The sequence below is a fragment of the Epinephelus fuscoguttatus genome, linkage group LG22, assembly GCF_011397635.1.
Source record: "Epinephelus fuscoguttatus linkage group LG22, E.fuscoguttatus.final_Chr_v1".
Classification (NCBI taxonomy): Eukaryota; Metazoa; Chordata; class Actinopteri; order Perciformes; family Serranidae; genus Epinephelus; species Epinephelus fuscoguttatus.
Genome location: NC_064773.1, coordinates 34828144 through 34854892, shown reverse-complemented (window position 1 = coordinate 34854892; position 26749 = coordinate 34828144). Strand labels below are relative to the sequence as shown.

At 41.5% G+C, this 26749-nt stretch overlaps 1 protein-coding gene across 1 annotated transcript in view; it reads right to left on the bottom strand.

Moving 5' to 3' along the window:
- Positions 1 to 5387: 5387 nt before the first annotated feature.
- tmtc1 (transmembrane O-mannosyltransferase targeting cadherins 1) overlaps positions 5388 to 26749 on the bottom strand; it is a 301187-nt gene continuing 279825 nt past the window's right edge. The window contains exons 17-19 of the mRNA XM_049567069.1: positions 21855 to 21977; positions 14062 to 14139; positions 5388 to 6050 (exon numbers count right to left, since the gene is read on the bottom strand). Coding sequence (XP_049423026.1) covers positions 5925 to 6050; positions 14062 to 14139; positions 21855 to 21977 — 327 coding nt within the window. The 3' untranslated portion in view covers positions 5388 to 5924. The remainder of the gene's footprint in view (positions 6051 to 14061; positions 14140 to 21854; positions 21978 to 26749) is intronic.

Sequence of the window (26749 nt, the reverse complement as noted above, 5' to 3'; positions counted from 1 at the left end):
CACACACTAGCTTATTATACTTGCAGAAGGCTTTTAACATCAGATCTTACACTGTAGCCAGTTCTGGGCAAGGGGGGCACACAAACATTGTATTCATCAAGACCACATGACGTCACAGTGTTTTCACGCCGCCATATTTGTGTCCACCCACAGCAGTCGGGTCACAGGTCACAGCATTGTCACGTTACCAAAACAAGTAGAGTAGGAGGAAAATCCGTGAGACCGAAAATTTATGTTCATTGAACGATGCCAGGAATATGTTGTGCTGTTGGCTGTGATACCAGTCGACAAAGAAACCCCAGACTGCAGTTTTATTCCATCCCAAAGGATGTAGACCAGCGGAATAAATGGTTGGCTGCGATAAGAAGAGATCACTGGCAGCCAACAGCTACCTCCAGGTTGTGCAGTCAACACTTTGTGTCCGGCAAGTCCTCAACTCTATCTAATTTTTATTTTAGTCTTTGAAAACCCCTTACAAAACACGTGAAATGATGATTGACTTCAGATGACATATGATTAACGCTGACAGCCCGACAGCTTGCTCGAGTGCAAATGTTTAGCAAACAGCTCACTTGCTAACATGATCAGAGTTAACCACAAACAGTCTACATGAAAAGTCACACATACGTTTCCCTTCATGGATGATAAAGTATGGATATCAGCTGGCAGCAAGCTAAAGTGGTTATGTAAACAAACTGGCGAACTGATAGCCCCGCAGCTAACAACTTGCTAGCTAATCAGGGTAACATTAACAGTAAACTACTACCAAAACCACACTTTTAAACATGGTTGTTGAATTACTTACATGTGCTGTGATGATATATAATTTCTTTGGCTCCAGGTGTCATATCAGTGCTTCCTTCACCCATCCAGCTACAGCATACTGGTAGGCATCCGTGCTCTTAAAAGCCTTCAGGCTGTCTTGGCTGTAGGGGGACGGATTATGAATCAAATAAATATAAATATCCGGGAACATGAGTTGGGGCAGGCGTTTTGCAGAGGTTAGCGGACAAAATACTGTTGAAGGTACTAAATATGGGTCACAACCACTAATGGAAATTTTTAACAAATATCATTGTCTGTCTCGTTTAAGTGTGAGGTGTGTACTGCCATAGCAAAACTGAGGGGTACAGTCAAATCGAACACAAATATGGCGGCGGTCTCGTGCCCATGTTTAAATGGAAAGCAGCTGTTATGAATCTTAATAAAGTTCTCATATAATCATGTTATAAAATCTAAGATCCTTACAGATATTGCCTTTTTTCTACTGTATTCAGACATTTTTTCAGCAGAGAGTGGGACTTAAGTCTTGAGTAGAACAATTCCCTTCATTTGCAACTAAACTGAACACAGGAGTCCACTTATTAGCTTTTTGGGGCTTTCAACCCTTTCTCATTGTTGAATGGTGCTGGTTCAGGTGTCATCATGTGGCAGTGCAGACCAACAATGCTGGAATGCATCCATGGGCATTCAGTATGTTGTTAACACGTGTGTGCGTAGTGGATATTATTTCATAAATTTCAAAAGCAGAAAAGGAGATGGGATTATTGTTAGGGTGTGCACATAGAGAGGCATCCAAACAGGACAATGTGGATGCTAAGGATACATTAAAAAATTAGGGAGCATTTATTTAAACAGAGGAGATGTTTGTGGTCAAGAAGCACTGTATAGATTAACAAATATGCCTTTGAAGGTTAAAAAAGGGCTACTAATCGTAAGATTGGCAGTTTGATCCCTGGCTCCTCCAGTCTGTAGGCTGAAGTATCCTTGGGCAAGATACTGAACCCCAAAATTGTTCCCGATGACTATTTCATCAGTGTGTGATTGTGTATGAATGGTTAATTGAGTAGCAGGTGACACCATGTATGGTAGGCTCGGCCACCAGTGTGTGAATGGGTGAATGTGAGGTGGTGTTAAAGTGCTTTGAGTAGTCTGAAGACAAAAAAGGTGCAATACAAGTTCAAGTCCACTGACCAACAGACATACAACAAAAGATACCTCAGATCACCACAATCAGACAGATTTAGTTGACACAAACCGTTGCTTTTGCTGGTTTAAATAATAAAAATAAACTGTTGACAGATGCAAAATTGTATCAGCTGCAGAATCAACAATAATGCCACACTTAGCCAAAGGCCAAAACTTGAGCATAGCGTTAGTTCGGGCAGGACACTATGTTGACCTCAGCTCACATCCCAGCTACATCAGCTGATCTTAAGCAGCCCAACCAACTGATGGAACAGCCGATTGATGAAAGGGAGTCAGCTGATAGAAATATGCAACCAATTGCCAAGTCTCATTCAGGGCACTCTATTTAAACTGCTTTGGCCTGCCTACTGTTGCTTCTTCCTGTGTAAGCTGCTTTGCGATGACCCATAAGAACTCATACCAAAAAGAGCAGTGTTTCCCACATATGCATATATATATATATATGCCGCCGCTGATGATTTTCACAGACGCTTCATATCCTGGCCTATAGAACAGGTCTATACCTTGTCCTTTTATTAAACAAACTAAATAGCCTTATGTTATTTATCTTATTTACATGACAGCATGTCATTTCTGTCTCTACATGATCGAGTGTTTACATTCTCCTCTGCTCTCTGTATTGCGCACGGCAGAGTTTCGCCCCGATGGGTGAGCACACTAGAGTACGGCTTGGGCCGCATTTTCCTGACCGAAGCCGACGCGAGTCCGAAACAATTATAACCGAGCACGGCACTAATGGAGCGGAGCCTGTGTTGCATTCAGGCGTTGCCACGTAAATAACAAATTCCAGCACTTGAATAGGCCATAGCACAACACAGCAGCATGTCAAGGGGGCCGAACCCGAGCAAAATACTGTCAAATACCATGAAACCAATGTGATTTTTTTTTTTTTTTTAAAGTGATATGAAAATTTTGTCCTACCGCCCAGCCCTACCTGGTATGCATGTGGAAGGGCAGAGACGTGTTCTCTCTCTGCCTCAGGCTTTCCTCGTTTGTGAGTGGAAGGACAGAGTGTTGTGCTCTCTTAAGGAAAGGCAGAGAGATCCCAGAACAGAGCCATACCACCAAATATAATACTGCAAATGGAAATCAAGTCTTCTTTGAATGAAGTGGTCCTGCCTGAATTCCACTTCACTTGTAACAAGAAATGCCACTCTTTAACAACATTCTACAACTGTGAGTGGATGATGTAGTTTTGTACTTTTTTAAGGCCAACAGAGTCAAGTTCAACCATGTCAATTTCAGCTGAATGCTGTACCTTAACTTTGATTCATACAACATGAATAATTTGAGCTTTTGAATTCTCCAGGAGGACTTGGTACTTGAGTCAGAAATTTCTTGTCAAAAGGTGAGACAAATTTGTGACCAGTATAGAGGTGTACCAACACATATAGTAAAACTAGTTTTAGGTTGCTTGACCATTTTAAAGGGACATTGTGTAACATTTTCATGTGTTTATTGGCAAAAATTGATGTCAAATTGTCAATTGTCAATTGATGTGATTGATGTCATAAATATGTCATCACTGGTGTACTATTACCTCCACCAACAATCTGACTTATTCTCATAAAAGGAGAATTTTGGATTTGTTTGTACATTGTGCGGGTAAGTCGTCTGTGGGGTTCCATTACGTTTCGCCATCTTGAGAATAGACCCGCCAGCAAGGGACATACAGCACTGCCTTCGGCGTTTTCGTTGAGAGCCAGACCAGCATTGCGTGACTGAGGAGCCGAAGGAGAGGAGCAAGAGGCACTTCGCTACTACCCTGGCAAGTCTGAAACAAAGTCCCACTCTTTGAGCATAATGCAGGATCTTGCATATGCAGCATCATGGGAGACAGAATCCTTGTCGCCAAGAAAGCGCAAAAGGGAACAGAGAAGGCAGCGTGACCGGCGAATTAAAAAAACGAAGGCCCACATCGGCCTTTCCCAGGTAGAGAGAGCTGCTGAGGGAGAATGGTAATACAGTCACAGGCCAGCGCTAACAGCGGCTAACAGTGGCTAACAGATAACAGCGTAACAGCGCGCAGTGATGCGAGTAGAGGGATCAGGCCAGTGCTGCTGTCGGCTGTTAGCCGCTGTTAGCGGCCAGTCGCTAACAGCCTCATCCCTCTCCTCGCATCACTGCGCAGCTGTTACGCTGTTAGCCGCTGTTAGTGCTGGCCTGTGACTGTATTACCTTTCTCCTTCAGCAGCTCTCTCTACCTGGGAAAGGCAACCCCAATGCTGACCCTTGTTTTTTTAATTCGCCAGTCACGCTGCCTTTTTGATTCCCTTTTGCACTTTCTTGGCGACGAGGATTCCGTCTCCCGTGATGCTGCATAATACATGATCCTGCATTATGCTCAAAGAGTGGGACTTTGTTATGTGGCAGTAGTGCCGCTGGCCACTAACAGCTGTTAGTGGCGCAGTAATGCGAGGAGAGGAATGAGGTGTGTGAGGTTGAACCACTTGTCAGTTTGTCGTGATTGGTTTGCTTCAATTTACACCCCAACAGTCCTGCGTTGTAAACACAGCCAGCATGGTGAGGAGGGAGTTTGTCAACTCGCGTCGCGTGTGTCTGTGTAGGAGCCTGAATGAGTACTCCATGTAGTATCGGATGACATGGTTTCATCAGTGTTATCATAGCTTTTTGTTACTCAGCGGGTACAGTTATTGCAATACGTGTTTGAAACAGTGAGGTGCTAGAGTGCGCCATCTGTTTGAATACAATACATGATTTCAACGTTAGATGGGAGAAATTCCTACACACAGTGACTTTAAAAAGCACACAACCTTTTAAGCAGCAATCTGTTATTCCTCTAAGTAGCTGGGTAGCACAGCAAATGCTACATAGCTGTATTTTATTTTCTCTGGATGAAAAAAAAGCACACTCTGCACCCAATGCTTTCCAGTCTACTGATGCAGAAGAGGAACAAGCATCTGGGCTGGTTTGACAATAGGGCACAGGGTAAGAGTGCAAAGGGCAGCTGACCTGTCCTAATCATTGTCCGTCCCTGTGTGTGTGCGTGTGAGTGTGTGTGTAAGTGTGTGTGTGTGTGTGTGTGTGTGAGTGAGTGTGTGAGTGAGTGACCAAGTGACCAGGTGTAAGTCAGGCCACCTGACACCTGAGCAAGCTCCATTTGCCAAAGACGACTTTGAGATGCAGTTGAAAGTTCTGAAAGCTAGTGAGTGGACCTCACCTCAGTGGAAAAAGATAGCTCTTGGTGAATCTAGCTCTGGGGATCGGCTCTTCAGGTGGGATTTCAACTTTAACTAGTGGGTGTCCACATGATTTTAAGCTAACACAAGTAAAAGTGGTACAGATCTTTCAGTAACAATACTTTGTGTGGTCACCTATTGATGAGCTGCAGCGCAACACAACCTGTGTGTGCTGGGCGGCACTTGATGTGCGTCGGTTGTGCTGGTGTGTTTTCAGCTTTAGACACACTGTTCCCATGCTTATTCCCTTCATAATAGTAACATATTTCCATATACTTTTACTGCACCAATGCAAATACATGATTAATTCCAACAGAGGACTGAAATACAATCTGTGATTAAGTCCCATAAAGGAAATGACGTCACATGAATCTAAATAATAATCAAACACAAATGTCTTAAACAGATGTGCATGTTGATGTAAAGCTAATCCAGAGAGGGCAACACATGGAGCACCCAGTGGTCTTCATTCAGCCATTCCCTTCTGCTTACTCAAGAAAAGGCTTCTGGACTGTGGCTTAATCAGTTTCTTTGATTCCAGCAAACCCGGTCCACTTCCAAACACACTGCAAACCTGAAAAGTTCACCCTCCTCCTCTGCTCTCACTCAGGCTGTTCATCTTAGTAACTAGATCAGTTCAGTATTATTCAGCAGCGCAGTGGCTGGTGTTTGGGCTCCAGGGGGCTCCCCTGATCTGTGCCTAGGATGGTGCAGTGTTTGGGAAATCATAGTGGTCTATGCTCCCCCTGTCAGTCTCCTCTCCAGCCGGTCCAGCTTGGCCAGGTTTTCCTTCAGAAGTTTGGAACCGGGGCTAAGAAGGAGGGCTCGCTGGTAGTACATCCTGGCTGCTGCATAGTCTCCCTGCATACACACACAGAACAATGCATGGTTTACAACCAATCTATGTTCAATTCAGAACTAAAGGGGGCGGTTGTTCTGTCAACAGCTTAAAGGGATAGTGCACCCAAAAATGAAAATTCAGCCATTATCTACTCACCCATATGCCGATGGAGGTCCTGGTGAAGTTTTAGAGTCCTCACATCCCTTGCGGAGATCGACGGGAGGAGCGGCCAGCACACCTAATGGTAGACGGCGCCCCAGACTAACGTCCAAGAACACAAAATTGAATCCACAAAGTATCTCCATACTGCTCATCCATAGTGATCCAAGTGTGCTGCAACCCCGACATAGAAAATTGTTTGGAAAAACGTCATGAACTCTGTTTTTAGCCTCACTGTAGCTGCTGGCCCCCCGCCGATCTCCGCAAGGGATGTGAGGACTCTAAAACTTCACCAGGGCCTCCGTCGGCATATGGGTGAGTAGATAATGGCTGAATTTTCATTTTTGGGTGCACTATCCCTTTAAAGGAGCGTTGTGTAGGACTGGTGGCATTTCACAGTGAGGTTGCAGATTGCAGCCAACTAACAACCCTTCTCCTCACCTCTTTAGGGTGGCCTTCAGGTAATGCAAAAAACCTGAAAGGCCCTCATGAGTCAGTGTTTGGTATGTCCACAACGTTGCCAACTTGGTGACTTTCTCACTAGATTTATCAACACTTCAGACCCTAATGGAGACTTTATTTCCAAAAAGCGACCAGCAACACATAGTGCATCTTATTCAGGTGGCCAGGGAAAACGCAAGGTTTCTATTATCTTGTAATTCATCTCCATGAATGCTGCTCAGAGTAATAAAAGTCCAAAGCTCCTTGGGCCATGACTGCGCTGTCTCTCACCCCTCTCGTCTTCCGCGTGCAGGCAGTCAGTAGGTGTGGAGAGCACAGGTGGAGAGGAAGCATTGCTTGCCGCAGTGTGGGGGTTCAGCTGTAGTGAGCATCTATGGTCAATTTATGCTGACGCTCTCGCACTCTTGTTTGGAAGCGCACAACGACTTCGGAATGAGAACAGGCTGGTAAATGAACTGTGGTAAACTTTTCCATTTTACCAGCACCTAGATCTCTCTGCCCATCTCTCGAATCCTATCTGCTGGATTTCGCAGGGCTTTTGATGAAATTACAAATTGAACTTCTGCATTTCCTTCCACCACCATGGACACAAACTTTAAACATAAATCAAGATTTTGTTATTGCAATGCCTATTTCTCACCAAAATGTCCTCACAAACATATTTAAGTACACTGTTTGGCTGTAAAACGAGAATGTGTGAACAGGAAGTGGGTGCCATACTGTTTCCTGTATTGTGAAAATGGAAGCTAAAAAAAACTAAGATCAAATGAAGAGGTGGGAGTTGTGGGTTTTCTACCACTTGGGGAAAGGTGAATGCCAAAGCCCTTTTCTTCTCTTTCACTGATCATGCAGCACCAATTTCAAAAGTGTTTGCATCTTTCTATTGCAGACAGCCCAGTCTTAAAGGTCAAAGCTAATGTGGGCATGTTAGAAGTATACAACAAAAGTTGTGTTACAGTTAATGAAATCCCTTTGGTCACATGTCCTTCCTGTTTTGAAATCAGTGGTCTTTGTTTGAGTCACATTTGGACAGTGCTTATATGTGTTAATGAGACACTTCAAAGTACATGAGGGTTTCTTTAACTTCATGTCCTCTTTGCGTGCTGGTAAATAACTATCTACCAGTTTTTCCTTTGTGGTGGGAGCTTGTTTGTATAAAATAACTGGTAATTCATGAAAGACTGTTCTCAAATTAGGGTCACTTTTAAGGATATGCCAATTTGAATGCATGATCTGTTTGATTTCTTTAGATTTAGTGCTATAGCGAGTGACAAAAAAATGAGTTAGAGGACTTCCCATCTTTGTGTTAGACATGCACAATAGATGGCTGCAGTTTACATGTCTGACTTTTTCTGAGGCTGTCTTAATAATATGTGGCTTGTAAGACCTTTCTCTCAATTGCTTAGACTTTCTGCTTGCTTATCAAAGTCAGAGTCAGAGTCACAAATACGCCTAGCTCCTCGAAACTGTCCATAAGGGATATTCAAACAATGTGGGTTTCGTTAATAATTGGCAAACTTTCTGGGGAAAACCTGGTCTTATTAGGAGAGACGGCATTCATCCCACTTTGGATGGAGCTGCTCTCATTTCTAGGAACCTGGAAAATTTTATTAGTAATTTAAATCCCTGACAACCCAGAGTTGAGACCAGGACTCAGAGTCGCAGTCCTATACGCCTCTCTGAGCTTCTAGTTCAGTTACCCAGCCATAGTTTTCATAGCTTTATACAAACGGTGTCTGTCCCCTGACCACCTAAATTATCTAAATCTAAAATTAAACAAAGAGGAGTTGTGCATAACAACCTCATAAAAATTAAAACTTCTTCTGTGACAAAGACAAACAGGAGAATTAAATGCGGACTGTTAAATATCAGGTGTCTATCATCTAAAGCAGTGTTAGTAAACGAATTAATATCAGATAATCATATTGATTTACTCAGTCTCACTGAAACCTGGCTGTGTCCAGATGAATATGTTAGTCTAAATGAATCCACTCCTCCCAGTCATAATAATACCCACATTCCTCAAGGCAGCGGCCGAGGAGGGGGAGTTGCAGCCATTTTTAACTCTAGTCTGTTAATCAGCCCTAAACCTAAACTAGACTATAATTCATTTGAAAGCCTCGTTCTTAGTCTTTTACATCCGACCTGGAAAACCTCGCAGCCACTTTTATTTGTTATAGTGTACCATACTCCTGGCCCGTATTCTGACTTTGTTTCTGAATTCTTGTCATGTCCAAGAAACGTTGTTAAGTTAATTTAATCAGTTTGTCTCATGTCTACGTTGTCTCGTGATTTCCTGTTTTATTTTGAAAGTTAACTCTCCTCATTTCAGGCAACTTGCTCCTTCCCCTGTGTGTTTTCCCACTGGTCTGATTGTCTGCCTCGCCCCTGATTGTTTCCACCTGTGCCCTTACCCCCAGAATGAACGGCCATTCCGATTAAAAGTGGTCATGTAAACGGTCATTCCGATTGAAAAATGGTCATTCTGATTGAAAATTAAATCCGATTAAAGGGGGTGGTTTATTCTGTTTGTCATTCCGAATGAAAGAGTTTTGTGTGCATGTATACACTCATTCCTCTTTGAGTTCATTCAGGTCTTTCTGCGCATGCTCGTTTCCTTGCCTTTCTGGTGCGATGACGTATATAGCGCACGTAGCAACGGGCTGCATAGCAACGGGCTGAGCTAGAGCAGTCGGACTCGTTGCACTCACCGGTTTCCATTCGCCACAGCACGGTCTTCTGCCTCCCTTCTCCTGCTCAACAGATGAAGCATTAGCAGAACAAGGTTGTTGTTGTACTGCTGCTTCAAGAATATAAGCAAAACACACCCGAAAAAGGCAGTAATAACAGCGTCGTCAAGCATCTTGTTATCCGGAGCGAGGACCACAGTGTTTTCTTCCGGTAAACGTAAACACGTAACATCCGCCCCGCCCCCTATCCAATCAGAAACCTTCCCTGCCCCAAACCTTGCGCAGACCTGAATAAAGGCAATTGAACGGATCTCCCATGTAAACCCTCATTCGGAATTAATATTTCCCATGTAAACTACCTGGAAACACTTTAATTCCGAATGATTTCATTCAGATTCATTTCATTCCGAATGAGAAGCCATCATGTAACTGCAGCCAGTAACAGAGGTTTCCCATGCCGACTTTAACCTCTCCCGAATTGATCATCTTGTCGATAGCAACTCTGTAGCTCCTCTTAAAAAGAAGTTAACAAAGCAAAGAAAGTTTGCTCCTTAGTATAACTCTCAGACCTCTAAGTTAAAACAAATATCGCGAAAATTTGAAAGGAATTGGTGATTAACCAAACTGGAAGAATCTCGTTTAATCTGGGCAGACAGTCTCAAAATTTATAAGAGGGGCCTCCGCAATGCCAGAGCAAACTATTACTCAGCATTAATAGAAGACAATAAGAATAACCCCAGGTTTCTTTTCAGCACTGTAGCCAGGCTGACTGAGAGTCAAAGCTCTGTTGAGCCTTGTATTCCTTTAGCCCTTAGCAGTAACGATTTTATGAACTTTTTTAATGACAAAATTCTAACTATTAGAGGCAAAATTCATGACCTCCTGTCCTCAGATAGTACCTATCTAACCTCAAACACAGCTGTAAGATCTAATATATATTTAGATTGCTTCTCCCCAATTTCTCTTCAAGAATTGACCGCAGTGATTTCTTCATCTAAATCATCAACGTGTCTCTTAGACCCCATCCCATCTAGGCTACTTAAGGAGGTCTTACCTTTAGTTAACACTCATATATTAGATATGATCACTATATACTTATTAATAGGCTATGTACCACAGTCTTTTAGGGTAGCTGTAATTAAACCTCTCCTAAAAAAGCCCACCCTGGATCCAGAGGTGTTAGCCAACTATAGACCAATTTCTAATCTTCCCTTTATGTCCAAGATCCTTGAGAAAATAGTCGCAGACCAGCTGTGTGATTTTCTCCATGATTATAATTTATTTGAGGAATTTCAGTCAGGACTTAGAGTGCATCGTAGCACTGAGACAGCACTAGTTAAAATTACAAATGACCTTCTGATTGCTTCAGACAAAGGACTCGTCTCTGTACTTGTTTTATTAGATCTTAGTGCGGCGTTTGACACAATTGACCATCAAATTCTACTGCAGAGACTGGAACACTTAATTGGCCTAAAAGGTTCTGCACTGAGCTGGTTTAAATCTTATTTATCTGATCATTTTCAGTTTGTTCACATTCATAATGAATCATCCTTATGTACTAAAGTTTGCTTTGGAGTTCCGCAAGGCTCTATGCTTGGACCAATCCTATTTACTCTATATATGCTTCCTTTAGGTAACATCATTCATTTACATCACTCTGTAAATTTCCATTGTTATGCGGATGATAAACAGTTGTATTTATCTATGAAGCCAGAAGAAAGTAATCAATTAATTAAACTTCATAATTGTCTTAAAGACATAAAAACCTGGATGAGCACCAATTTCCTGATGTTAAATTCAGACAAAACTGAAGTTATTGTTCTTGGCCCCAAACAACTCAGAAACTCTGTATCTGATGTCACAGTTTCTCTAGATGGCATTGCTCTGGCCTCTAGCACTACCGTAAGAAACCTCGGAGTAACATTTGATCAAGATTTATCTTTAATTCTCATTTAAAACAAACCTCACGGACTGCATTTTTTTCATCTGCGTAATATTGCGAAAATTAGGCCTATCCTGACCTGAAAAGATGCAGAAAAATTGGTCCACACTTTTGTTACTTCAAGGCTGGATTACTGTAACTCTCTATTATCAGGTAGCCCTAGTAAGTCCTTAAACACTCTATTTAATTTAAAATCCTACTGTTAACTTATAAAGCTCTAAATGGTCAAGCTCCATCATATCTTAGAGAGCTCAAAGTGCAGAGAATGCAGGGTTACTCGTGGTCCCTAAAGTCTCCAAAAGTAGATCAGGAGCCAGAGCCTTCAGCTATCAGGCTCCTCTCCTGTGGAATCATCTTCCTGTTGCGGTCCGGGAGGCAGACACCATCTCCACATTTAAGACTAGACTTAAGACTTTCCGCTTTGATAAAGCTTATAGTTAGGGCTGGCCTTGTACCAGCCCCTAGTTAGGTTGACTTAGGCCGAGTCTGCTGGAGGACCCCCTATAATACACCGGGCACCTTTTCTCCTTCTCTCTCTCTCTCTCTCTCTCTCGTGTGCTATTACTGCATCTTGCTAACTCGGCCATTCTGGATGTCACTAACTAGGCTTCTTCTCTGGAGCCTTTGTGCTCAACTATCTCTCAGGTTAACTCGTATTGCAGCGGTGCCTGGATAGTGTGACGTGTGTGGTTGTGCTGCTGCCGTGGTCCTGCCAGATGCCTCTAGAGCTTAGTTCGGGCCCAAAAAATTCAGCCCGACCCAGCCCAAGCCTGTGCATATTATGTCCAATTAACTGTAATTAACGGCCCGAGCCCGATTTAAACCCGACATTTTTCAATAAGTTGGCTGTTATAATTAACGCTGAGGACACACCGAGCGCATTAGTGCCGTGGAAGTACTGCGAGTGTACTCGCAGGTGCTTGACTGTCCACACAGGCAGTGCATTTCTCCTGCACTCCCCGCGCCGGTTAAACATCGACTCCACTCATCTGTTCCCGTCAGTACTCATTTTTTCACTTCAACAGGTCATTTTAAACATGGCTAAGTCCATATTTTCATCATTTTTTATAACATAGTAAGTTCATGACAATTTGTCATTGCATGTCCATGTACTGAGCGTGTTGGGTAAACACTGAATGAATAGGGCATATTTTTTGGAGGCATGGAAAGCTGCTGTCCCTCCCACTTATCTCTACCCCCCCTTTCTGTATGTGTGAATTGCAACCCCCACTCATATCTGACTCTCTCTCTTTCTCTCTCTCTCTCTCTCTCTCTCTCTCTCTCTCATATCTGACCAGAGGGGTGGGGGGTCCCGGCCCGACCCGGGTTGGGCCAGGCTCGGGCTCGGGCAGAGAATCTAAGCTCTAGATGCCTCCTGCTGCTGCTGCTGTTATCATTAGTCATACTTTTACTGTAATTATACACATTTTATTATTGTCACATATGTATATTACCAGATATTAATATATACTTTCAACATATCGTACCACAGTAACCAGAACTATAATTATAATATTATTACTTTCATTAATGTTGTTGTAAGCTACTGTCATTACCGTCTGTCCTGCATCTCTCTCTCTGTCTCTGTCTCATTGTGTCATACGGATTACTGTTAATTTATTATGTTAATCTGTTCTGTACTACATCTATTGCACGTCTGTCCATCCTGGAAGAGGGATCCCTCCTCAGTTGCTCTTCCTGAGGTATCTACCAACAGAGGGATGTCGTATGCTGTAAAGCCCTGTGAGGCAAATCGTGATTTGTGATATTGGGCTTTATAAATAAAACTGATTGATGATTGACTGATTTTTAAGTGTTACAGATGAAAAGAATGATAACAGAGAAGAAATGATGATGTGTTTCTTTATGAAATAAAGTGGTATGTGTGCCACTGTCATTATCTTTATAAAAAGTGAGATCTAAATAATTGATTTTCTCTTTAGAGTACTAAAACTTTAATCTCATAATTTCATTAGTTGAATTTGGGTAATCATGAAGGACTGTAATTCAGTCTCACTACCTAAAACATCGTCAAAGAAAATATTCTTTTGGGGTTAAAAAGGAACTCTTCCTCCCAAAGACTCCAGTTCCATTTTCAAAAGAAAATCAGTAGGGGGCATAGTTTCTTGCTCGTGGGATAAACAGTATTCAAGTATGCCCACTGAATGCACAATATTAGTGTATGGGGATTCTACATCAAAAGTTACTGAATATGTATCTGCAACTTCACCAATTTCTGACATCTTATTCAAAACATCTGTAGTACCCTGTACATAAGATGGAAGTCTGTGTACAAATGAATTTTGGAAAACAATCAATAAATTGGGATGCTGGCTCAGTCAATGTCACATTGCCCCACACTGTATATTGTTCATGTGCACTTCAAATTCTTTCCAGAAAGTTATGAAACTGTAATATTTCACAATAAATTACATTAATATTACCTCACAAGCTATTACTGTGAGATTTAACCAAATTCAGAATTATTTTGTGAAATTCATGCAGGTAAATATAGTAATTTTACAGAAGCATACTGCTAAATCACTGTGAGGTTACATTAAATATAGTCATTTTACAGGAGCATACTGCTAAATCACAGAAATATGCAGGCATAACTACTGTGAGATCACAGTATACAACTGTCATTTCATAACAACTTACTGTTAATAACAATATTTTTTCCCCTTCTGCATTTTTAGCAGGAGCACTGGGGAGCTAAGCATGTTGGGTGAGTTTTAAAAAAGAAATGAATGAAAGAAATTAATTGATGATTGCTACCTTAATGTGCTGAATCCCTCCCATGTTCATCCAGGCCTGGGACTGGTCAGGTTTGAGTTCCACAGCCAGCTTGTAGCTCTGGTGGGAGAGAACAAAAACAGACTGCTCAGAATTGTATATCAAGAGACAGTCACATCCAGGGGCGTCGCTAGGAGTTGAAAACATCTGGGGCTTTAGCCCTGAAGTGGGAACAAGTTTTTACCCGGGGGTCCGGGGATTCTCCCCTGGGAGAATTTTCAATAATTCCCTGTTAAACACGTGATTTTAACGTATTTTGACAAAGAATTTTGACAAAGAATGAGCATTCGTCTTCTATTATTGGGTTGCTTAAATTAGACTTCAAGAATGACTTTGCAAACACAGTGTGAAACAATGCACTAATCACGAAGAATATAGTGATGTTGCACATCAAATTAAACAGCAGAACCTGGGCTACAAGGCTGTATAAACCCTACTTACATGCCCCAAACACAGCTCAAACAACAACTAAATGAATAACAACAAATCAAACTCCATACAGCGCCGATGTGCTGACCCACGCGCCATATTTCGGGCTCTAACTCCACACCACGTTATGCAAAACACGCCATTCATCTCAAATGAAAGCAGAGACTCTGCTGTTTCCACGCATATCCGCCAAAGCATGCTACACCAAAGCATCAGAGAGATAGAGGCCAAAGAACAACAACAACAGAAATTGTTTCGCCGAACGATAGTTGTAATATTTCTCTTACCTTTCTTGAAATTATAAACAAAAGAATTTTACAAATACCTTCAGGTCAGACACTATGTACATACTAAAATGGATACTCTTAATCTCCCAGACGACTTTAACTTACTAGAAAATACTCTTTTAGATAATCTTAAACAAAGTCACTTTGTATTCAAATTTTACTCAAAGCTGCAGCATTTGAATACCGACAGGTTATCATTCCTACGGAAATCATGGGAAACTCAGTTGAAAACAAGAATAGATAGTGAAGTATGGGAGGAAATTTTACTTTCACCTACGAAAATATCCATATGTAACAGATTCAGAGAAATGCAATATAATATCTTAGAAAATGTTTATATATCTCCATATATGTTCAGTAAATATACGACAGGGGCTTCTCCAAACTGCCCAAAATGTCAGACTATTTTAGGGACAAGACTTCACTGCCTCTGGGAATGCGAAAAGATTCAACAGTTTTGGCAAACCATATGTGCTGAGGTTAGTGTGGTAATTAAGCAGCAATTACAGCCTAATCCATTATTGTATCTATTGGGTTGTATCCCTGAATCATTAGGAACACATAAGAACACAGTTCATTTTCTGCTTATGTTGGGCCAAAAGGCTGTTATGACCAAATGGGTAGGAGATGAACCTCCTTCAATACATCTGTGGAAGTCTTTGATATCAGATTATATTTCTCTGGAAAGACTAACATTTTGTATTAACGGTCAGAAGGACCTCTTTACAGCAAAGTTTGGCAAGGTGTTGGAGTATGTGGACGCTCAGAGTGCAACTGCCTGAAATGTCAGACCTAATAAAGACTTTTGAGATCATTGCTGTGGATGTATTTTGGATTTGCTACATATCTTATACAACCGGTATATGTACTGTGCTGGACTATTATAATTTTGAAAATGTTCAATAAAAAGAATGTTAAAAAAAAAAAAAAAAAAAACATCTGTAAAGATGTGAAGCCCTTACTGTATCTGACTGAGCATTAATGAAAGCTGTTGTCTGTATTTTTTTTCCTTTGAAAATATTAACCTTACAATCAAACACTGTTTATTTAGCCTGTGTAGTTGAGGGGACAGGTCAAACTGATATGATGCTGATTTACAGGAGAATTCATGTAAACTGGAGGATAAACCATGGACATAAACTACAGATCACATGTAAAGCATTTAAATAAATTAATCTATCATAATTAAACAACTGGAGACTGAAAACAAACTGGCATATGGGTCTGATCACTTTTTAATGAACTGACATCATTCCAGACAGGATGTAAGCATGCCTGTGACTTCCTGTATGGACTGAAGGCTGCTGGAAACTCTAGGGAAACTGTCTGACTTCACCGCGGCTTTTTGTCACCGGCCCCTGCTGCGACTGCCTGCTCTTGTCTACTTTCCAGGTGAGGCGCAGTTCATCTCGAACGAGCCTATTGACTGCATACAGCAGCCGGCACCTCACCCACAATGGCATTCTGCTGACTCTGACTGGCTTACAGTGCTGTCAGTCTTGTAGGTATAGTGTCATTCTATTGACTCTAACAAATTAAACGAGGTGTCTATCACTCAAATCGACCAATCCATTGCGGAGATAGAGCTTCCAAAGCACAGAAGAGACAATCTGCTTCACATTTAGATGGTGTGTGGTCAGTTTGGAGTGGGAAATAAATGGAAAAAATGAAACGGACAGTTGTATGTGTATATACTGAACACGATTAGGGATATACTACTTGCTCTCCTCCCTCTGCCTTTTTGTTTTTTCCAAAAAATCATCTAATATTCATACTTACTACAAGACTAATTAAAATGCGGCAACTCTGTGCTGGCCACCAGTATGCACAATAAATACAATTGTAATACAGAGTATTAGTTATCATTCTGACTTCCCATATATGGGCATATGCCTTGTAAGCTGGTGTGACAGTGAGTGTGTTGTGTGCTGCTGTGCTGCGTGCGCTGCTGTCTGTTGTACTCCCATAACGACGTCCATGGTCACATCATTCCAGTCAAGGAACAACAACAGGTGGTTGTGAATGTCTGAAGACACTGATCGAGGCCCAGCTAAGAAATTCAAATCTCTGATCCCAAATGAAAAGGTAATGTGAGAACAGAGCATCAACCACCATCCAACATCCACTGAAAATCCAACTACAGAAACTACAATAAAAACATGTGACTACGTTGTTTGCATGATGCAAAGTGTTTCCTGACCACACTGGACCACCTCCATCTGCATGAATGGACATATGTGTACATTTGTGTGCTTTCAGTCATGAAGAGTACTAATGTATGCAAACATTAAAGAGGTGATGTAGGCAGCACAAAAATGAGTGTAGAGGTGAAAATGAAACTGACTGAACACAGTGTCAGCTGGACGACGCCAAGCTGCACAGGGTCACCAGCTGCAACTGGCCACATCTGGCTTTTTATACCAAAATCTAAAGAAAAGACAGCAGTTACATGATGGAGGTTGCTGTGCTTCCTGACAAACACTGATAACTTCACTTTTGAAAACTCTTACTGCAAGCACATAAAATTGCACATGTAGGTGAAAAGCAGTTAGCTAGCCAACGTTAGCCACCAGTATGTTATCTGTTAGGATAATAAATTGTCATTATTTTTGCAGTGGCCTGCACACAAAAATATATATTAAAGCAACACTTACCATTCTGGATATTTTACGCTTTTCTTTGTTTAGGTTAAAATGCTATTAATAAGCTGATGGCACACTAAAATGTAAGTGAATTCCACCAGTTAATAATTACACCATTCTCATGTATATATTGTCATATATGACAACACAGCGTCCAGTTGCTAATGGTTAGCCTACTGTAGCCTAATGTATATACCTGTTAGTGCTGTCCTGAATACCATTTTTTAACATTCGGACCTTCGGCAGAATTTATAACAAATATTCGAATATTCGTTCACGGCGGGCGGTCAGGGGGTGGGGGGGTGGGGTGGGGTGTGCTGCTGCTGCTGTTGTGGTCGTGCTGCGGCCGTACTGCCTGCTCTCTCCGGTTTTACGCCAGGCTCGGCTGCTTTCAAAGACTCCTTGTGAAGGAACTAATTGCTTTGCGGAGTTTTGCACGGCGACCGGATCTTTGCTCTCAAACCACATAAAAATGTGATGGCACAACAGTCTCCTTCAGTACATTATTCTATGCTTTCTTTTGATTTTCACATTGGCTAGTCATCCCGTTTAATTTGTCTTCTGATTAAATCGGAACCATTGAAACAAGTTGTAGGAAGCCTCTGCAAGTAATTGGTTGCTGGCAGACACTTTGTGCTGCAATAAAATGGTTAATCAGCAGTGTTGTGCACTGTAGAGCCGATGCGCTGCTGGTTCTGCCGGCCTGAATAGAATATAATGTCTATAGCCTTACTGTTGTGTGTACAGCCTTACAGACTGAGCTGAGTAGTGATGCGCGGGTCGACCCGTTACCCGTTAGAGTGATCGTCTGTTAAATCGGTCTGTAAATGATATTTTGACATTATTGGCTATTACTGTCATGGCATCCAAAGGTACTGATGCGTTGAGCAGGTGACAGTCCGGGGTCGTTTTCAAAACACACTTGTGTCACGCGCTCCAAAAGAAACTTGTTGAAACTTTAAACAATAATTTATTGTACAAAACGGGGGAAACAAATGTTGACAAAAATGGTTCCATAATTCATATTAAATTCAAAAGATAACGAAAAAACAGCTACAAGTTAGAGGGAATAGTGATACAGTGGTAAAACTTGGCATTGATCCACAGCCTCAGACGGATGCGCTCAAGCCTGCCGTGCGTACAAGCTCAGTTGGTAGGATACTATATTTTCACATTTTTAACAATGCAATTTAAAAGGTTTGATTTTTATTGATAACCTACATTTACCAACAACAAAAAGACTACATTTAGCACCAAAAAAATATGTAAAAAAAAAAAAAAAGTAAATAATAAAAAAAAAATATATATATCGAATACAAAATTTTCATAACGAATACCTACCCATAGAAATGAATATCCGAATATTTGTGTACAGCCCCACCACTACTATGTAATGTTAGCGTTTGCGTTATATTATAAAACTCATCAGTCATCACTGACCCCGGATAAGTTTCAAAACTCAGGGGTTGCATTTGACTGTGCAGGACAGGTAACGTTATGTTTAGTTTGCCTCTAACATATAACGTTATATGACAACACAGCATCCAGTTGCTAATGGCTAACGCTAGCCTACTGTAGCGTAGCCTCTGAAACATTAACGTAATCTTCCTTGTGCGTTTCCACTTACTAGTAACGTTAACGCTATTATCTAACGTTAGCACTGTAACCTCATTTTAAAACTCATCATTCATCACTGACTCCGATTGAATGTTAAAATTCTGGGGTTGGGTTTGCGTTTTTTGTTTTGAATCTAACGCTAGGGCCACACCGCCCGCGGAAGCGCCGCGAATAGCCTCGAAGCGCCGAGAAGAGAAGGGAGTTTCCTTTCGGCGCCCATGTTAACCGACTGTGTCGTCAACACTGGCCGCGCCGCGCTGGGAAGCTCCGCGGCAGGCTCACGATTTGCAGCGATCAGTTCGGCGTCTGGTCTATTTTCTGCGCGAGCCGCGAGCGAATCTGAAAAACAAGAGCTGGGAGCAGAATCGCTTTTCGACGCCGTGGAGAAATGCGCGAACGGAGGTGCTCCGGCGCGCGCGAGAATTTCGGTGCGCTGCGCTTCCGCGGGCTGTGTGGCCCTGGCGTAATGTTGCTTTGCCAAAGACTACGTCTATCACAGACGTCATGAGGACGTAATGGAGGAGGGGGGAGTAGGCCTTTGGAGGGAGGTGGAGTTGCAGGAGGAGGGGGATGGGACTTTGGAGGTGGGAATTGTGGATGTTCAGCTTAATGAAAAAAGTCTGCAGTATGTAACGCTCTCAAGATTTGCACCTTATATCTTTACGTTTCTTATAAGCAGGGATTAGGGCAGAGCTGTGGATGTTTGAATCACCAGCCGGACTTCCTGCTCTGACACACTTGAGATTTAAAAAAAAGATGGAAAAGTCTTAAAATAAAACAGTTTAAAGTTACACTTCAAACAGTTTCTCAGACTGCTCGTCTTGTATTTCTTTTGCTCCCTCAGAGACTGAGATAATGCCAGATGAGTTACATATCACACCATTATCTGTATCAACTAATAACGCAGTCTCCCATGCACTAAACCTATTGTCTGTAAAGCTGCAATGACCTGAGATGGCCTCCTTGCCTCTTTCTGTCTCTGTTTTCACTACATCAGTGTTTCCCAAAGTGTTCTCTGGCCTCTCTTTAGTGTGTTTGCCTTCTCCTCTCTGAAGCTTTTTCTCAGGAGATCAATCAAACCGTCCTATGCAGGAAAAGTGCCTTCCAGAGATCTCCCTCACAGATTCAGACAAGTTAATCAGAGTGTGTCAACAGATCTATTTAAATGATAACCAAAGTGAAAGTGAAGGGCGTCAGGGTGAGGCAGTCCTGCCTGTAAGCAATCACAGTAATGAGCTGGATCTGTTAGATGTTTGTGATGTGGTTATACCTGCAAAGGCAGCTTTTTTTATTTTAATTCTTTACGGACAATGTATACTTTTTGATTAATTTACAAACAGTGTTTTGGAACTGACACCTGACCCTCTAAAGCTCAATTCAGGCCAAAGAAATGTTGCAGCAGTGTGAACCGGCCCATCTCAGCTTGACTTGGGCTGGCTGATGGTGTCACTTGTGACTCAGCTTGTCAAATCACCAGCAGCTGGTTTTAGAACATAAGGCACATCACCTGTTTCAGCCAATCTGCTTGTAGCAAAGTCAGCTGGCCAAGTCCATAATCTGTCAGCAGACAGCGTGTTTGCTTGCCGTAGCAATCTTTGAACACAGCCCTCCATCCCCACCGAGCCTGAGTCCATCTCATTTACCTCCCTGCAGCCGTTGATATATGTCGGTCTCTGTCCTCATGGTATGGCGGGTTCAGACAGTGGATGGTTGCTAGTGCTTGCTGTATGTGCATATGTCACACACACATATACTCAGTGACTGATCAATCAGTGATGATTATTTTAATTATTATGATGTATTTATTATGACTACAGTCCATTTGAAGTGGAGGTAATTTTCTATATGGTTTTTACTGTTTTATCACCAACAGAAATGCAACTGTAGCAAGTATCTTATTGTCACTATTCGCATTCATATTTTAAGGAGCTACAAATTATATTCAGCTACAAAATGAGCCTAAAGATGTGGAAATCAGAGCAGAAGCACAGACAATTGCATTGGTGTAAACTGGCAGGTTTTCAGAATGCTGCAGAATAGTGTATCGCAAGTAGTTAGTTGCCTCGAATCACAAATGTTTTTTATTTTTTGTAAGATATTGTTTTGGGCAGTTTTGCCTTTAATTGATAGGAAAGTCAAGTGTGAAAGGGGGAGAGAGAGCGGGAATGACATGCAGCAAAGGGCCACAGGCTTGAGTCGAACCCGGGCCGCTGCAACAACAGCCTTGTACATGGGGTGCCTGCTCTATCCACTAAGCCACTGACGCCCCTGAATCACGAATCTTAATGTGAAGGAATTTTGTTACAGCCTTCAGCCTTGGTCAGTAAATGAAATGGGTGACAGTTAAGCTTAAGGTAACAGTCAGGTCAGCAGAAGGCCTAAAAGAGGCCTCGAGGTCAGGCTACTTGACCTTTGTTGTAAACGCACTCCATCTTTGGTATCCCTGTTGTGGCGGAGGGAGTACCGCTGTCCAGATAAGGGTTCCTTGCTGGCTCTATTGTCATAGTTCCCAAGGTAAAGAGGAAGGGAGATTTCCACGTTCCAGACTCAACAGACAAGAGTCTCTTGTTAGATAGGTGCATTTTGTAAGAGACAGTCAAGGTGATTTAATGCGAGCCAGGCGAGCATGCTTGTTGTTTGAAGTCAGTAAACTATAAAAACTTAGATAGATTATACAGAATAACCTTATTTAGGAACATGGAGTGACTCACAATGAAATACTTTTTGGGTTAAAATGTTTAAATGGAAACTTGATTGGAGAGACAAGGAGAGAGAGAGGAGGAAGAAATGAGAGCAGTACCTCGAAGGCTCGGTCCAGCTGGTTCATCTCTCTGAGCTGGTTTCCTTTGGAGAAATATAGCTCTGCTCTAACTGTCATATCACTGGGACTCTGCTGCAGGGCCTTGTCCAGAGCATCCAGTGCCTGGTGTGGACACACACAGTTAAACGCACACACACACACACACACAGACCAAACAGACCAAAAACACAACAAAAATGTAAATCCCCCACTCTCAGAGTTGATTGCCTTGCTGTTTGGATGTATTTCCTGGTGCGAATGTTGAGGGGCACTGCTGGTTTAGAGCAAATATCACAGCAGGTGCTTAAAAAAAACCTTTCACTATCTGCTATTTTCCCCGCAGACACACTGGACACACTGACTTATAAAATGCAGATTTTTAATTTCTGCTCTTAGAATTAAGCCCAGAGGCTGCAAATGGTCTTCTGGGGGAAAATAATTAAACGGGACAAATGGTGCACACTGAATGGACAAATTATGTCTGTTTCCAGGTGAAAACAAGCTTATGGAGCTATACTGGGGCCAAATGTTTCGTACTTGAAAAAATAAAATTTCAAACTGAAAATTCAAGTTTTGACCTTGAATTTTGAAAAATACATCAATGTATTCAAAATAAAAATAAGTGTATAAAAAGTTTTTTCAGGTTAAATATAATTATGATTCACTCAGGTAATTCTTCTGAATAAATTATTTCTTTTCATTTTTCACTTTCATATATTTAGATATTTGAGATCCTATTTCTCTCAGTTGCACGTTTTCTCTTTTTAGATTCAGAACTTATTTTTTTTTTACAGTTTCAAATCTTTTTTTCACTTTCAGATCTTTCTTTTTGAGTTTCAGATCTTTTCTTTTCAGTTTCAGACTTTTGGCCCTGATCTAGCGCGGGGGCGTGGCATCAAGTGAGAGGGGTGTGGAATCATGACAGACAGCTTAACAAAAAGGCTAGGGACCCTCCCCTATTATGTTTCTTTTCTTTCTGTAGGCTACACCAGGGGCGCCGCCAGGAATTTTGGGCCCCATGAAAAGAAATCACACTTTGAATTTCTGTCATTAAAAAATATTTCGTTTTCTTTTTGTAATGGTAAAAAAGAGCAAGAGAGAGAGAGATAAATTCCCACACACTCCCTGCAGTGATGCTAACTGACATGTCATTCGACACAACGTTGCTCACCTTCTTCATTGGGACGGGGAGGGCTAAAGTTATGGGGAGACAGGGCTGCTGCTTCTGACTCATCTGTTGTTGAGTCTGGTAAAAGGGGCAGGGACAACTGATTTAATGTGAATGTCTTGCTAAACATTTACCTGCAAGGATTAAATGTAGGTTAAAAAGGAGTGAAATGTAGGCTAACACTAGTCTGTAGCTATCTTATTTCTCTATGGACATTAAGCTAACAGGTTAATTTCTACCACTCACAGACTATAGGCTGCCCAGCTTTGTTGGAGAAAATTTGGGTCACATATGGATGCTTACTTTTTGGTCAAAGGGGATATTTAACTTTTACTGCCAAAAACAAGTAAAAACAAGTAGATCATTAAAGGAGCTATGTGTAAGAAATCTAATGCAAATAGTTGGAAAATCCTCCTAATATGTCACAGAAACTAAGGAATAATGTTCATATAACATACTGATCTCACGAACAACAATAGTACGGCCAGAATATTCGCATTTAAAAAAATATTTTACAGTCTGCAAATCATGTTTATGTTTTGAATTTGTGTTTTGGCCTGTTGCGCCACCCACTGCCGTCTCCCAGTCACGCAGTCAGTAGAGTCTCAGCATCAGTTACAGTTACGACTGAGCTACAGCAGCATGGCAAGCAGCATTAGCAGTGTCTCAGTACATAGCATTAGCAGCCGGCTCCTCATGAGCTGTATCCTGGCAGCAGCGTTAGCAGCAGAGAAGCCGGACTTGCTCAAACGGTCCGCTGGAAAACCAAAGATCACGGACGCGGCGACACGGCCCTGCCAGGGCAGCCGCCCGTGGGCAAACAAATCAGTGTCCAGTGTGCCGCTGTCCAGCAACCTCAAATCTGTAGGGGAGGGGGGGCGGACACGACTCGCGGTAGTATTTTGAATTTGAGTGCAGTAACCGCTTTGGCCACATTCTTACATACAGCGCCTTTAATTTTATTACTATATTTGAAAAAAAAAAAAAAAAAATCTTAATGATGATGGTTTAATAATTCTATATTAATTTTTACCTATTTTTGGGGCCCCTGTCCGTCAGGGTCCCTTGGAATTGTCCTCACTTTTCTCCTCTGTATGGCGCCACTGGGCTACACCATGTGATTGGCAATTCAAGGGCTCTGGGTCCGACAACAACACACCGTGCTCCATTGACTCTAATGGAATCGTTTCAGATTTCCTTCATTTTCAGGCTGGTTTTGTGGATTTGGAGCTAAATGTTGTGTCTGGGGCATGTTGTGTATTAATGATGCTCCTTACCTGGAGAGGTAGGAAGGAGATTTATGTTTCTTCCCTGTTTCAAAACCAAAATCAAACCCTGAAAAATGTAGGGTTAGCTAGCTAGCTCGTGAAGATATAGCCTACTGAATGTACGCATGTTGCTTTTGCTTGTTAATGATTATAACAGGGAAAAAAGATCAATCCTGCATTGTGCCTGTCTGGCAGTGGAGGTCTGGATGCTGGCAGCAGCACGGGGGCGAAGCCAAACACTGTTCATCTGTTGACACTGTGATGCCACACAACTGGTTCAATAGCAAAGTTTCCCTTTTTATTCAGTCTTCTGCGGCGACCAGCAGTGATGTGGTGGTTCACTTATACACTGTGATCTGTAGCCTATAGTTCGGCTTTAGCTTCTAACTATCTTTGTCTTTTTAACATGTTGTTGCTGCTGAGTCCGTTTGACATCCTGGATATAGCCTTCAAACATAGACTGTAGACCCCTCTGTCTGCTTCTCTATGGAATCATTGTTTCAGTTTTCCAAAAATATGATAATATTTCTTCAGGGAGTTAGTTACAGTGTGGGCTCCATGCTTACCCCGACAGCTTGTCGGACCATCACAAAGGGGTGGGGCTTAGCAAAGGGTCAATTGGTCCTCAGTACTGTCTTGAACAGCTTTCACATCTCACCTCTCCGAAAACATCGGAGTAAATTTCAAATAAGGCGATATTTGGATAAACTTACCTTGTATTGAAGATTATTAAAACTTCATAAAGTGACATATTAACAGCCTTAGCCTTTCAGTGGAAATTAAAACAGATGTAGCCGTGCAGGATATTCGTGCATGCTGTGCAAATGGAAGTTTGTCACTGACATCAGTTTTGTCACTGCCAATCACATGGTGTAGCCTACAGAAAGTGTTGAGTTGAATTGTTTTAGTGCCTACGTTCCCTGAAGGCAACGTGATAGAGGAAGGTCCTTATGCCACATTCATTTGGCAAACCAGGCCGGTCATTCCTTGTCAGATTTATATGATCGTCTTGAAAGCGTTTCATTGCAACAGTCCGGAAAACATGGCGGCACGCCATAAGTTTGTTTTTGTTTGCATGGTTGCTGAGCACTGGAGACTTTGCTGGTTCAAACGACTTTAGGCTACAACGGGCTTGCACAGACTTTTTTTCCAACACAAATCAACAGTGGAAATAGAAATGCCATTGCAAAGTACTTGAGTTGTACAACACAAACGCTTAATTAAACAGCATATATGAGGACAAATTGAGGACAAATAACTTTGTTTACTATTCACAATGTGCGCAGCCATCTTCGTCATGACGTCAATTCTACCAACTCAGTCTACCTGGACCTTGCCCGAGTTTGATGACGAGACCTCCGGGTAAAACGGGTGTTCTTTTGTACCTTTCCAGACCGGAAACAGTATCAATCCCGGTTCCGGCTACCAATAGAATGCAACATTAGTCTTTTTGTTAAGCTGTCGGTCATGATTCCACACCTCTCTCAGTTGATGCCACGCCCCCATGCTAGATCAAGGCCAAAAGTCTGAAACTGAAAAGAAAAGATCTGAAAGTGAAAAAGAAAGTTCTGAAAAATCTGAATGTGGAAAAAAAGATTTGAAACTGGAAAAAATAAGACCTGAATCTCAAAAGATAAAATGTGCAACTGAAAGAAATAGGATCTCAGATATCTAAATATAAGAAAGTGAAAATGGAAATAAATAATTTATTCAAAAGAATTACCAGGGTGATTCATAATTATATTTAACCTGAATTTTTTTTGTACACTTATTTTTTATTTTGAATACATTAATGTATTTTTCAAAATTCAAGATCAAAAATTTTCAGTTTCAAATTTTATTTTTTCAAATACAAAACATTTGGCCCCAATATAACTCCATACAAGCCCATGTCACTTTCTCTTGATTTTTCTCTTAGTTAGTCAACAACTGGAGAAAGTGGATTGAGCAAGTATGGTAAAGTGAGTAACATGATCAGATATGTGCATACCTGTGCATTACCTACTGTGTGGAGATTTAGGTAGATGCATACAAAATTTTTATGCTAAAGAGGAGAGCTATAACAACTGTTATTATGAACCAACCATAAAATGATTTAGAAACTCTACATGCTGTCAAATTTTGAGATTTGGTGGATTTAAAAACGCAACATTGATGTATGTAGTAAAAAAAAAAAAAAAAAAAGATGCTTCCAGACTGTATCCAGAAGCTGTTCCAAATTGGAGGGAGTAAGTATAAAATCAGTCAAAAATGGAAAACAAAGATGTATGACAGTCAAAGTATATGTATAAAGTATTTGTAATGTATAACAGTCAAAAGAAAATGAAATAAAATTTTAATTGTGTAATTCTTAAGATCTATGTTATTTAAGTTGGAAAATGACAAAAATAAAACAAATGAAGTGGTAAGCAGCCATAAACTACTCCTCACACCTCCGCGCTCACTGGGGGTACTGCTGA